The following is a 12,720-nucleotide window of genomic DNA, read 5'->3' as shown; positions in this document are numbered from 1 at the left end:
GCTTCAACGGCACACCATTCTCGATGAGCGATGGCACATACTCTATTACACCAGTCCCTAGCATGATCCGAAAAGAGATCAGTGACAGCTGCAGGCATGATGGAAGGTCAAGGATACGAGAAGGAGTGCTTAGCGCCTCATTTGGAATCACCGGTTGATGGAAATCCCCGCGATATGCACAAGCACTCGGCAGGTTCTACGGAGGATGAGGATATCAGTCGCAGGAGCTCGCCGGAATATGACGGGGTGGAGGTTCACTCTGTGAATACAAACTTCTCATACCACGAGGAAAAGTTGATGTTGGAGCATAGCACCAAGATGAACGCGTTGGAACAGGGTCTTGCGCCCCATATCACGCAGTCGCCGCAACCGTCGCGCTTTCAGGCGGAAGGTGGCGCCGCTGAAAGGAGGCTATCCGCGTCTGCCCAGGCTTCGTTGCCGGAGCCACCGTCGATGAAATTTCTGGGGAAATCGCATGCGCCAGAAGACGACCAGACGTCGTACAAGATGGGGCAGGTGGCTGGAGACCTTCCGCAGTACTTTGGTGCGCCATCCCAGGAGCTTGTGGAGCTGTATACGAAGGTACAGGAGTGCCGGAATCTGCGCGCGCGGTACCAGGGACTGTCAATGCAGCGCCACGGGCAAAACCCCAAGAACCGGCAGGAGTGGGAGATCTACCCTCCTCCTCCCAAGCCTTCGTACAACTCTGAGACCAAGACAGTTCTGAAGGTGACCAACCAACCCGACTGCGAGGTTTTCGACTTTACCCAGTGTGAAATCCCCGGTGAGGATACGGAGTGGGAGTTCACGGCCAACTCTGACGACGTCTTTGCTGTTCACCGTGCTACCGAAGACGGCGAACCGCAACTGATTGCCGATGTCCCAAGTCTGCGCGACTATTACGTGGACTTGGAGAAACTGGTCGCCATTTCCTCGGACGGTCCAGCGAAGTCGTTCGCCTTTCGGCGCTTGCAGTACTTAGAAGCGCGCTGGAATTTGTACAGTTTGCTTAACGAGTATCAGGAGACGGCGATTTCCAAGAAGAACCCGCATAGAGACTTTTACAATGTGCGGAAGGTCGACACTCACGTTCACCACTCCGCTTGTATGAACCAGAAGCATCTTTTGCGTTTTATTAAGTACAAGCTACGCACTGCCGCCAACGAAGAAGTAATCTTCAGAGACGGGAAGGTACTAACGTTGTCCGAAGTCTTTCAGTCGTTGAAATTAACCGGGTATGATTTGTCTATCGATACTTTGGATATGCACGCGCACAAGGATACTTTCCACCGGTTTGACAAATTCAATCTGAAGTACAACCCTATCGGTGAATCCCGTCTTAGAGAGATATTCCTAAAGACAGACAATTATATCAAGGGTTCGTATTTGGCTGCCATTACCAAGCAAGTGATTTCAGACTTGGAAAACTCGAAATACCAAAACTGCGAATATAGAATTTCGATCTATGGTCGTTCCATTGATGAGTGGGACAAACTGGCTGCTTGGGTTATTGACAACAAGATTTTATCCCACAATGTTCGGTGGTTGATCCAAGTTCCAAGATTGTACGATATTTACAAGAAAACAGGTACCGTCAAGACCTTTAACGATATCCTAGTCAACCTGTTCCAGCCTTTGTTTGAAGTCACCAAAAACCCACAGTCGCACCCAAAACTGCATATCTTTTTGCAAAGGGTGATTGGGTTTGATTCTGTGGACGATGAGTCCAAGATCGATAGGCGTTTCCATAGGAAGTTCCCGAAGTCTTCTTTATGGGAGTCGTCTCAGAACCCTCCTTACTCATATTACCTCTACTACCTCTACTCCAATATGTCCTACCTAAACCAATGGAGAAGCAGACGCGGCTTCAATACGTTGGTCTTGCGTCCACATTGTGGCGAAGCAGGTGATCCCGAACACTTGATTTCAGCTTATCTCCTGTCACAAGGTATATCTCATGGTATCTTGCTCAGAAAGTTGCCCTTCGTTCAGTACCTATACTACCTGGATCAAATCGGAATTGCCATGTCTCCGTTGTCAAACAACGCTTTGTTTTTGACGTACGACAAGAATCCGTTCCCATACTACTTTAGAAGGGGTTTGAACGTTTCCTTGTCTACAGATGACCCCTTGCAGTTTTCTTACACTAGAGAGCCGCTTATTGAGGAGTATTCTGTCGCCGCGCAGATCTACAAACTCTCCAATGTCGACATGTGCGAGCTTGCGCGCAACTCGGTACTCCAGAGTGGTTGGGAGGCTCAGATCAAGCGTCACTGGATAGGTAAAGATTTTGAGAAGGCCGGTATTGATGGTAACGATGTTGAGAAAACCAATGTCCCAAACATCAGAATCAATTATAGATATGAGACGCTATCTACCGAATTGGAGTTGGTTGAACATTACGCAAAATGATACTTACAAACGCATCATACAGAACGTGCAATTTCTGCCAACGAAAGTCGCACCAGCGGACTTGCCGAAGGTTGGACACCCTATGTAAAAAATTTACCTCACCTAAAATGGAACTGCTTTGCTTGTTATATACGCCCCGTGTAGTGTCTATTAAAGTCCTTCTCTGAATTTGTCCCCGTAAACACGCAAACGTGTAACGTATTTTCCTTGTTCGATGCGCTGCATCAGTATGTCCCTGTAGTGGCTCCCTAGCTCTTCTTTATATGGCCCTAGAATAGCATTGTAGTCGTCTTCCCATGCAGAAGTCTGGAACTCTGGGATGTTACTGCCGATGGGAATAAACCACCTCCATATACTAGAACCCAGAAAATCCTTGTAGTTAGCATATGCGCTACCCTTATCCCACATATTCCAATTTTCATGAGGTAAGCTTTTCACCACATAACGATATTGGTCTGCCGGATTGTACACGCAGAAACACATCGTGCGTGGCTGTCTTTTCGGTGTGTACAACTTTTCTATAGTCGTCTGATTGTTTGCCATATAATTCAAAAATGATATGAAGAGAGCGCCAACCATTAATAACACTAGACAGCTCAGTGATAATACCACCAACACATTTGGATCCTCCCTTTCCCCGCGCATGCGTGCGCTGGAAGCAATACGTCTCTGCAGACTGACCACTGAGACGAAGATAATCAACGCATGCATAAGAAAGCACATGAGAAACTGGTTGAATAGCCGGTAGTTCCTCCGGCCAATAACAGTTCCCAGCCAAACGCAGTAATGGTCCAGCCGGGGAACACAGAACCCCAGATGCACCGAGTGATGCGTGCGAAGCCCCTTTAGACTTTGGCAGACGCTACACCATACGGGGTAGCCCTGCGTATCGCACTGGTAGACGTCTGGCGGGAGCACCGACGTCGCAGCCCCTTCCTTCGCACGCTCCCCGGCGTCAGCCATCTCTGGCAAAATCATGAATGGGGCCACACGCGGCTGCCGTCCAGGGCCCATCATGATTATCTGCGCCCATATAATCCAAAGCAGAATAACTATTATCAAATGTAAGCATGTCATACCTATGGCTGCCGCTTTCATTCCCAGGTGCGTCCAAACTTCCACGTAACAGAAAGAGTAACTATACGCTATAGCCCCATAGCACATTATACATATGCACAGTATTGGTACCAGACTATACCACCATCTTGACTTGTTCTTGCACTGCCACATGCTTCTCACGTGCCCTCCTGGTACGGTGGGAAGTCAGCCTTGTTTTAGTTAAAGCAAAACGTTAGTGTTCCCGCGAAAGTCTCTACAAATACAAACCCAGGGCAACATCAGCTCCGACCAAGGTACACACATCAGCTTCCCGCCGCGACTATGGATGACGACGAGAAGAAGGACATGTGTCCTATATGTAAGACAGATCGGTATTTGTCACCGGATATGAAGTTTCTGGTGAACCCGGAGTGCTATCACAAGATATGCGAGTCCTGCGTAGACCGTATATTCAGTCTCGGACCTGCGCAGTGTCCCTATGAGGGCTGTGATAAGATTCTACGGAAGAACAAGTTCAAAACACAGATATTCGCGGACGTGGATGTCGAACGGGAGGTGGATATCCGTAAACGGGTGTTTAATGTGTTCAACAAGACGATTGAAGATTTCGATGGAGACACCGCAGCGTACGACCAATATCTGGAGGAGGTGGAGGACATCGTCTATGGGCTAGACAACGGGATTGATGTTGCCAAAAACGAAGAGAAACTACGGACTTACGAGGAGCTCAACAAGCAGCTGATCCTGGCGAACATGGAGCGTAATAAACAGACACTGGAAAACTTCGAGCAGCGGCAGAAGTTCGAGAAGGAGATCAAGCTGAAAAAGCGGCAGCTGGAGAAGCAGATAGAGGATGAGGAGCGTGCCAACCGCGAATGGGTTAAATGGGAAATTGTTAACCAGCTCACCACGAGTGAAGACGCGGAGCAAGTGATCGAGAACGTTAAAAAGACGGTCAAACTGAAGAAGTCGTCCGCGCGCCGCAAGCTCGAAGAGCTGAACAAGGTGCTGCGAAACAACCCCTACATGACGATATCCAATGGGCGTATGAAGAAACAGGAGCACGTCCCGTTCACACCTTTCAACGGCGACCGCGACCGCCACAAGCGCTACGTGATAGACGAAGAGAGTTACCACGACCCTGTCGTCAAGGAGCTACAGACGAAGAAGGAGTATATTGCATCAGGATTCAGAGCTGAATATGTATATAATCGTGTGCTGACAGAAGCGTTCATGGGCCTCGGCTGTATCATACAGGATGAGTTACAGCCCTCTTAGTTGGATAGCATGCACTAGAGCGGCCGAGAGCTCTTCCAAACGCTCACATTCGAAGCACTTCAACTTGTAATTCTGCATATTTGTTAGTATACGCGCTCATGCGGACTGACTTGTAAACATACCTCTCTTATGGTGTCGATATCGGCGCTCTCGCGCAGGGCCGTATCGCTAAATTCCAGCTCTTCGCCGCGGATAACCTCTGAAAACCCCTTGGGATCGAAAGTTTCGTCCCCGGTTACGGCCTTCACAAGAACCACACTGGTACTATCCTTTTTGATGCCGAACCGTTTCATAGCATCTCCGATCTGCGACACTGTTAGCGTTGAGCTGCTAGTCCCAAGGGTTGTGTATACTTACGTTTGATGTAGGAGAGAGGCACAAAAGAACTTCCGTATGCAGGTTTCTGGTCCGCAACTTGTTGCAGTGCTTCTCGAGCATAGCTCTGTAAACTGCACTGAGCAGCTGCTCCCTTGATAGCAATGTTCTGGCATCGATGATGCTGTACGGAAGTTCTGCAAGGCTGTCAACAATTTCCGGCGCGTTAGAAACGTTTCTGAAAAGGCTGATATACAGCTTTGTATCAGGAAACTGTGGGATTGTCGTCGTGAGCATCAGGTGCTATGTTGAGGGTGGGGTCTGTAGAGCAGATATCTGTCTGGATCAAGTACAATACAGAGATGCCCAGTCGGTGAAAAATGAATAAAGAAGGTTAGTTTCCAAGACATAACGAACCTACAAGAAGGATGCAATAGGCTGTCGTTTATAAAGCAGCCTGGAAACGGTAACGCGCATATTCAAGTGGAGTGGATTGCTTGAACAAATAATTCGAGACTGTTTCTTTGATAAAAGGAGCTCATGAAGCTATATTAAATTAGTCACAGGAGCTATGTAGGAAATAGTCATTACAATTATACAGGCAGTTCTTCTGATCCCAGATTAGATATTACTTAAACGTTCCACAGCTTTTTGATGGCCTAGTTCTGCTGCACGTCTATAATGGTCCATCGCCCTGTGCATGTCGGGATGACAGCCGACCGCGTGCTCCGTATAGAAGCCCAAGGCATACTCCGCTTTCGGTAGCCGGCCTTCGGAAGCAATGGATGCTTTATACGCCCATTTGTAAGATTCTGAAGCGTTGGGTTCCAGCACGCCCTTGACACCAGTTAGGTACCAACCACTCAAAGCGAGCATAGCCATGGCATTTCCCTTTGGTGCTGCGTTTGCAGCCTTCAAGTACCACACGATGGATTTCTCAGGGCTATACGGCAAGTGTAATTCAGCGTACTCGTAGCAGTGTCCCAGCTTCCACTGAGCAAGCGGATAATTAAATTTAATGGCACATCTGATGTAAAGGTCTAGAGCCTTTAGGGTATCTTGTGGAACGTGCTGCAACTTGACAGCCTGCTGCAGCTGTGGATGCAAACAATCAAATTCATAGATCTTTGCGAGTTCGTATAACGCCTGGGGAGAGACGGTCTTGTCGTGTGCAGCAGCCCGCTCGAACCATCGTATAGCAGAAATGACATCCTGTTCAACAATAATTTCACCTGTGTCATCATCCACCAGGCCATTCAGTTGGAACATACCCAACTTATACATGCTACTGCTCTGTCCGGAAGACGCATCAGCGCATGCAGCACCCTTCTCATAAAAGGACACCGCAGTCAAAAGCCGATCCCTGCGACTGATATTTGCAGGCATCCCTCGGTTATATTCGTACGACACTCCAGCTCTGTAGCACCCATCAGCATTTTTTAGCTTGGCAGCGGACTTGTAGTACTCTAGAGCCTTTTGGTCGTTCTTGGAAACAATCCCATCGTGATCAACGCGCAGGTATGGCTGTTGCGAGTATAGCGTGCCCATTAGATACAATGCTGGGGCATACTTCATCCTCATCAGCTTACTGAGCACCTTTAGCGCGTGCTCCAGTAGTGTCGTCTTGTTTTTCTGCTGTTCTTCAGGGGTCAGTTCACGCTTCAGCTTCTCGGCATTAATGCTGTAGTGTGCAATGAAGTCGGGCTTGAATGCGTACTCCAACAATGTCTCGCACCACTTCATCTGCACCGACGGTGTGAATGTCCCGGAGTCGCTTATCGTCTTCTCAAATATCTTGTAAAAGTAGAGCGCATCCTTGCTGAACTCCGGCAAGGGTCTGTTCCTTGCCTTGTGTGCACGCTCCCGTGACGCCGTCGACGACGGAGACCCGCCATCTAGGCTGCTCTTGGTAGGCGACGCATACCATGTGGTGGGGCGGTTTTCTGTGGGCAAGCCCGGGCTGCTTTTATGCTGTCCCGGCTGCAGGTAGATGGACGGCTTCAGTACGCCGCTGTCCATGCTACCCGTCCTGCTCTCCAATGCAGGCCGCTGGGGAGGCAGAAACCCGGTCCCCATCCGCACCGGCATCTCTTCTACTGGGTACGGCGCATACCCCCCGTCATTCACTACCTCGCCTTTTCCGTTGAATACTACCGATTTCCGTTTAGATTGCTGTTCTGTGTGGGGGTACATATTGATATGTCCATCGTATAGCTGTTCGCGACCCATAGCCATTACCGACCACCTATTATGTACCTTGAATATTGAGGCGAGAAGGAATGCTCTATTGCGAGTGGGCCGTTCAACCCTTCACGTTTAGTCTGTGCTGTTAAAAGACCGAGGATTGATGCCTCGGAGAGCCGTCCACTTTTTGCGGGTCAACTTATAGCCTTCGGTTCCCAAAACACTACGGCTCACTTCGACGTCAGTGTTAACGAGTACAAGTGGCTGGAGCCGTATAATGAACTAGTACGCTTGTTCACTCAGCCAAGCCGTGACTATTGCGCCATGAGTACATGCGTGTATGATCGCTAATGCCATGTCGGACGGTCCGCTGTTCGACTTGGTAAGTCATTACTTTTTTGAGTACCGGTGGTTTAATTGCAAACTTGCCTTCGGTCACCGAGTGTATCGCGTGTTCGAGGCCACCCGAGGGGGGGTATTAAAAATTTCCCTCAACAGCTGATGAGATGATAGCGTCTTCCCGATTCACATAACACAACAGCTGGGAATGCAAGCAGTTAAGAATCATGGCGTGGTGGCCCTTTTCCAGAAACAATAAGCCTGGGGTTCCAGAGCAGGATCAAGTAGCCGCAGCCCCTGTGCAGCAGAGGCCTGCGGAACCACTACCTACCAATTATACGCCTGGACAGAGGCTGCTACTGGAAGATACGCGGCCTCGGTTCGACACACAGTCCAGTGCCAGCCAACAAGCAGTGCAGCGGGAGCGCGCCACGTTGGCGGATGCATGGAAAACCGTTCGATGGGAGGATTTTTCTCTTGAACGCATGGCCGGGATACCGTGTTTCCGCGACGCAGGCATGGCGGGCTTCTCGGCCATGGTGGTGGCCGGCTCGGTCACCTTCTTGTTCCACAAGAACCCCGTGCGGGCGGCAAACTGGGGGGTTGGCGGCCTGTTGCTCGGCTCCATTGTGGGGTGGGAGCAATGCCGCATGCAGCGTCGGCGGAGCTTCCAGGTCGCGGAGATGGCGCGCCAGACGGTTGCTGCAAAAGAGGCGCCGATGTTGCGGAAGCCCGACAACGCGCAGAAGGCCGGTGCCGTCAGCCAGGCGTCTGAGCTCCCTCCGAAGAAGCCGTGGTATCGTTTCTGGTAGCCTACATCGAGCAGCCAGTTGCCGTGACAACAGGGCACGGCAAACGAGGATGGCTTGTCGGCCTGGTAGCTTTTCAGAGCCTGCTGCGAGCATGTGGGCGTATTGTCACCTGCGGCAGTTTAGTACCCTTAAAATCTGCGTCCCCTCATGACTAAAACTTATTGATCTGATATACGCTTAGCATATAGTTTGTAATAGATGTTTGGGGGCTTCTGCATGTTAACGGCACCCTGGACACTATTAAAGTGACCATTTGGTGCGGTTCTCTGTGACCAGCCTCAGGAATTTAGTAAACGTGAACAATTCCTACATGGCCTATCGCGGCTGGGTTCCAGGATCCGATTCTATGCGCTCTGATTCGCTACATAGTCTGTTCTCCACTGTGAAGCCTCGTATGCCCGTGTTCTTTATATCTCACGGTGCTCCCACCTTTATGTATCCCGATGAGAAGTTCTGTGCCGATCCTGGCGCCTACCGGGCCACGCAAAATCTGGGCAAATATATCCGAGAGGTTATCAAACCCAATTTTATTCTGGTTGTCTCGGCACACTGGCAGTCCAACAAGCCTGGAACTGTGAAGATCGCCATACCCACGGCGCTGAGATTATGGCAGCAGCAGGGCAGCGTCCCCTTCCAAGACGGCGAATCGGACGTAACTAAAGGGCACCCGTTGGAGAACGAATTGATATACGATTTTTATGGGTTCTCGACCCGGATGTACGAGGAGGAGTTCCATAGCAAATCAAGCATGGCTCTAGCTACCGACATCGCGGACACCATCAACCACGTACGCAGCCCGCTATGCGCTGTGCTCACAGAACGCGGCATAGACCATGGCGTTTGGGTCCCCCTAAAAGTTGCGTTCTCCGCTTCGAAGTGCGTGGATGACGATTGGGATGTCCCGGTACCGCTGGTCCAAATATCACTGGCGGCGGGAAACGACCTGCGGGACCAGTATGCGCTCGGGCGCCTCCTGTCCAGGTACCGCGACCTCGGCGGGTTGATAATAACGTCTGGCATGGCTGTGCACAACCTGAGAGATCTCTTCTGCGGATCTGCCATCGCAAAAAGCCACTCGCGCTCATCTGCCTTTCACTGGGCACTGTCCAACGTCCTGCTAACCACGCCGCCCAACGCCTGTAAATTCGGCAGACTACTTCGTCTCTTCTCGAGCGCGGAGGGACGAGAACTGTTGCAGGCTGCCCATCCGACGTTGGAGCACTTCTTGCCCATCATAGTGGGTTTGGGTGCGGGGGAGGGCTTGGATGGGCCTGACAAATACACGATCAGAGAGCTTTATCAAAACGATGCACCTTCATTGGGGTGGTCTATATACCAGTATGGTACCTACTCATAAATTCGGTTCGATATTGACGGGCAAAAATAAACATTCGGTGCCTACTCCGGAAGCATCGGTAGTGGAACTCAAACCAATTCTATAGTCACTGTCTCTTATATAGGTAGATATCTATACACATATGTGGCTTACCTGACTGTATCATGGCTACTGATACTGTTACATATGAAGTGAATAAAGTACAACAATGTCTTGCATAAAGAAAATGACATTTTATATGCCGGCATTTAGTCGTCGTTACCTACATGTCTTATGTTCAAATTGCTCGCAGCTGATACAGCTTCAAGGATATCCTCTGAGGTATTGTCGGGTACGGGTGATCTCGGAGAGTCGGCTTCACTTGTATAATTCTGCTGTGTTCCGGAGGAACTTTTAATCTCATGTATATGGTTTTTAGATCCTGCTAGCGGAAGCGAAAAAGAATAGTCAACCATGACAGATGCGTCCGAGTGATTCCTGTGGAATCCTACATAGTTGATATCTGTGGGACTTGAATGCGCGACAGTGATCGTTCCTGTGGAGGGTACGGGCGACGCGTGCCGGTCCGAAATCCTGTCGTTTGTTCCCATCGATGCGCTCCGAATCGTGTCTTCGTTTTTGTTGCTGCCGGCACCAGTGCCCCCTGTCACGGGCGTCGCGCTTCGGTGGGGCTCCGGGCTATCCACGCCGCCGGTGTACCCCTCCAGGCTATCCTGGGTCTCCTGGTACGATTCTTCCTCCTCACTTCTGTTCTTGCTGAATGGATCATCTGCGCTCACGATCAAGTCGTCGAGGCCACCACCGGACCACCCCTTGCGCGCCAAATTCTCACTGATCTCGACCTGGGCCCTGGTTAGCGTAGCGATGTCCTTAAGCACCTCTTGGCAAAACGCCTCGACCAGATCGTATGACTCCTGGTAATAATCGTGCTTCAACGCCTCGATGGAATCGAGCTGCTGTTGCATATTCATGAGATTTTCGCGATAAGAAAAGAGGTTGCGGTTCTTCCGCTTCGATAACTTGATGTTGTAGCCCTCCTGCAGCTTCAGCTTGAACGTCTCCTCCTTGAGCCGTTTCTTGAAGGAGAGTTCGCTCGTCTTGAAACTGGCCCCGAAGGCGCCGATTCGGTCCCGCAGCGACGGCGCGAGCGTCTCGGTCACGAGATTAGCGATGATCCGGTCGTGGTTCGACAGCAGGTGGAACACGCCGCTTGCGTTCAAAAACTTGTCCGCCGACCCGTCGTTGCACCCCTTCAGGTGCGCCATGTTCTCCAGCGCGAACGCCACGCTGCTGGCCTTGGTTGCGTTGCTCACAAGACTCAATGCATACTCGCTCATCTCTCGCACAAGCTGGGTCATTGCGTCATGCGTCTGCACCATGTCCTTTTTGGTTATCAACGTCTGCAGGTCCGTTATAGACGTCGTGGTCGACCGTATCGACGACGGCCGCCGCAGCTGCGCAAAGCTATCGGCCGATTCAGCCAGCGACATCGACCGCCTCACATCCGACCGGTTGGCCTGCTTGTTGAGCCCCAGTGCCTGCTCGTGCCCTGTGTCATCCTGCGGCAGCGCCGCTTGCCGTCCGTCCTGTGCATCCTGGTTGACAATCGAGTAGAACTCTGAGAGGTGAGGCGCGTACCGGGTAGGCGATCCCATCCCTGCTTGCTTATGGCGATCCTGCCAGACACTGCGATCCACTTGTAACCTCGCCGCGAGCGATTACAGTTTGTGTACGTGCTGAGAGCGGCGGGCCACTCAGCTGAATCCAGTAATATACCAAGAGAAGAGCGACCCTTTATATATGCTGGCAGGTGATATTCACGTGCCCGCAAAATCACGTGACATACCAGCACGCCCGCTGCTGCGAGCCTAGCAGACCCGCAGCTCTGCAAATCGCGCCAGAAGCCGGGTGGTCACGGACATGGGCGGCAGCCTCCCTGTGGCTGGTGCTCAGGGCCGGACAGCTTTGCGGTTACCCGGCCCAGCGTATCTCCTGTTCGCCACTTCGCTGTGTAACTGCGAGAACATGCTAAACAAACAGCTGGCCCTTGCGGATACTGCCCACAACGCGACGCAGAGCACCGTGCTGAGGCCCTGAAGAAGCAGAAGATACAGGATGTCGGACCCCGAGTCCCCGCTGTGGGTGGCGACGCTGCTGCGCCATCACAAGGAGCTGAAGCAGAGACAGGGCATGTTTCAGTCGAGACATATGGAGTTCTTCCGGTTTAAGCGGTTCGTGCGCGCGCTGAATTCGGATGAGTACCGTGCCAAGAGCGAGCGGGAGCCAGAAAAGTACCCGCCGGTGCGGTCCGAAGAGGACGCGCGCGACGTGTTTGTGTCGCTGATCAAGGCGCAGCTGGTGCTGCCGTGCACGAAACTGCACACGGCGCAGTGCCGCGAGCATGGGCTCGCACCCAGCAAGGACTACCCGCACCTGCTGCTGTCGACAAAGGCCACGCTGGATGCGGACGAGTACTACGTGTGGACACACAACCCGAAGACGCTCACGGACTACCTGACAGTCGTGGGGGTGATTGTGGGCATCCTGGCGTTTGTCTGCTACCCTCTGTGGCCGCACTCCATGAAGCGGGTGGTGTACTATCTGTCTCTGGGCCTGCTAGGCCTGCTCGCAGTGTTCTCTGCTCTGGCGCTCGTGCGCTTTGTCATCTACGTGCTCTCGCTGGCGTTCTGCAGCGAGCGCGGCGGCTTCTGGATCTTCCCCAATCTCTTCGAGGACTGCGGTGTCATCGCCAGTTTCAAACCGCTCTACGGCTTCGGCGAGACCGAGTGCTACGGCTACATCAAGAAGCAGAAACGCCGCAAGCGCAAGCTGGAGAAGAAAAAACAGTAATGCTCACCTGACTTTCCCTGCATGATACCTGTCTGCGTGTCCGTGGTTCCATGTAGCCTCTGCCATATCTAATATCTATGGAAGTACCTATGTAGTATCTCTTCTGCGCAGGTCGAGCTCGGTTTAGCGTCGGCT

At 51.6% G+C, this 12,720-nt stretch overlaps 9 protein-coding genes across 9 annotated transcripts; 5 read left to right on the top strand and 4 right to left on the bottom strand.

Moving 5' to 3' along the window:
- Positions 1–96: 96 nt before the first annotated feature.
- Positions 97–2,412, top strand: AMD1 (AMP deaminase; the record flags this gene model as incomplete). The annotated part of the gene is made up of 1 exon (NM_208506.2): positions 97–2,412. One exon carries the CDS (start codon positions 97–99, stop codon positions 2,410–2,412), a length of 2,316 nt encoding a protein of 771 aa, NP_983153.1.
- Positions 2,413–2,562: 150 nt separating this feature from the next.
- Positions 2,563–3,642, bottom strand: PFA5 (palmitoyltransferase PFA5; the record flags this gene model as incomplete). The annotated part of the gene is made up of 1 exon (NM_208505.2): positions 2,563–3,642. One exon carries the CDS (start codon positions 3,640–3,642, stop codon positions 2,563–2,565), a length of 1,080 nt encoding a protein of 359 aa, NP_983152.2.
- A 150-nt stretch (positions 3,643–3,792) lies between these two features.
- On the top strand, positions 3,793–4,749 carry TFB3 (TFIIH/NER complex subunit TFB3; the record flags this gene model as incomplete). Its single annotated transcript, NM_208504.1, has 1 exon — positions 3,793–4,749. The coding sequence occupies one exon, from the start codon at positions 3,793–3,795 to the stop codon at positions 4,747–4,749; it is 957 nt and encodes a 318-aa protein (NP_983151.1).
- CGI121 (Cgi121p) lies at positions 4,735–5,361 on the bottom strand (the record flags this gene model as incomplete). Its single annotated transcript, NM_208503.2, has 3 exons — positions 4,735–4,821; positions 4,872–5,062; positions 5,103–5,361. The coding sequence occupies 3 exons, from the start codon at positions 5,359–5,361 to the stop codon at positions 4,735–4,737; spliced, it is 537 nt and encodes a 178-aa protein (NP_983150.2).
- Positions 5,362–5,685: 324 nt separating this feature from the next.
- Positions 5,686–7,299, bottom strand: ACK1 (Ack1p; the record flags this gene model as incomplete). Its single annotated transcript, NM_208502.2, has 1 exon — positions 5,686–7,299. The coding sequence occupies one exon, from the start codon at positions 7,297–7,299 to the stop codon at positions 5,686–5,688; it is 1,614 nt and encodes a 537-aa protein (NP_983149.1).
- Positions 7,300–7,814: 515 nt separating this feature from the next.
- Positions 7,815–8,399, top strand: COX20 (Cox20p; the record flags this gene model as incomplete). Its single annotated transcript, NM_208501.1, has 1 exon — positions 7,815–8,399. One exon carries the CDS (start codon positions 7,815–7,817, stop codon positions 8,397–8,399), a length of 585 nt encoding a protein of 194 aa, NP_983148.1.
- A 310-nt stretch (positions 8,400–8,709) lies between these two features.
- Positions 8,710–9,756, top strand: AGOS_ABR198C (DODA-type extradiol aromatic ring-opening family dioxygenase; the record flags this gene model as incomplete). The annotated part of the gene is made up of 1 exon (NM_208500.1): positions 8,710–9,756. The coding sequence occupies one exon, from the start codon at positions 8,710–8,712 to the stop codon at positions 9,754–9,756; it is 1,047 nt and encodes a 348-aa protein (NP_983147.1).
- A 227-nt stretch (positions 9,757–9,983) lies between these two features.
- IVY1 (Ivy1p) lies at positions 9,984–11,390 on the bottom strand (the record flags this gene model as incomplete). The annotated part of the gene is made up of 1 exon (NM_208499.2): positions 9,984–11,390. The coding sequence occupies one exon, from the start codon at positions 11,388–11,390 to the stop codon at positions 9,984–9,986; it is 1,407 nt and encodes a 468-aa protein (NP_983146.2).
- A 460-nt stretch (positions 11,391–11,850) lies between these two features.
- SEC62 (Sec63 complex subunit SEC62) lies at positions 11,851–12,585 on the top strand (the record flags this gene model as incomplete). Its single annotated transcript, NM_208498.2, has 1 exon — positions 11,851–12,585. The coding sequence occupies one exon, from the start codon at positions 11,851–11,853 to the stop codon at positions 12,583–12,585; it is 735 nt and encodes a 244-aa protein (NP_983145.2).
- Positions 12,586–12,720: the final 135 nt, after the last annotated feature.

The sequence above is a fragment of the Eremothecium gossypii genome, chromosome II (genome assembly GCF_000091025.4).
Source record: "Eremothecium gossypii ATCC 10895 chromosome II, complete sequence".
NCBI lineage: Eukaryota > Fungi > Ascomycota > Saccharomycetes > Saccharomycetales > Saccharomycetaceae > Eremothecium > Eremothecium gossypii.
The sequence above is the reverse complement of the archived record's forward strand: the minus strand, read 5'-3'. Positions and strand labels throughout refer to the sequence as shown.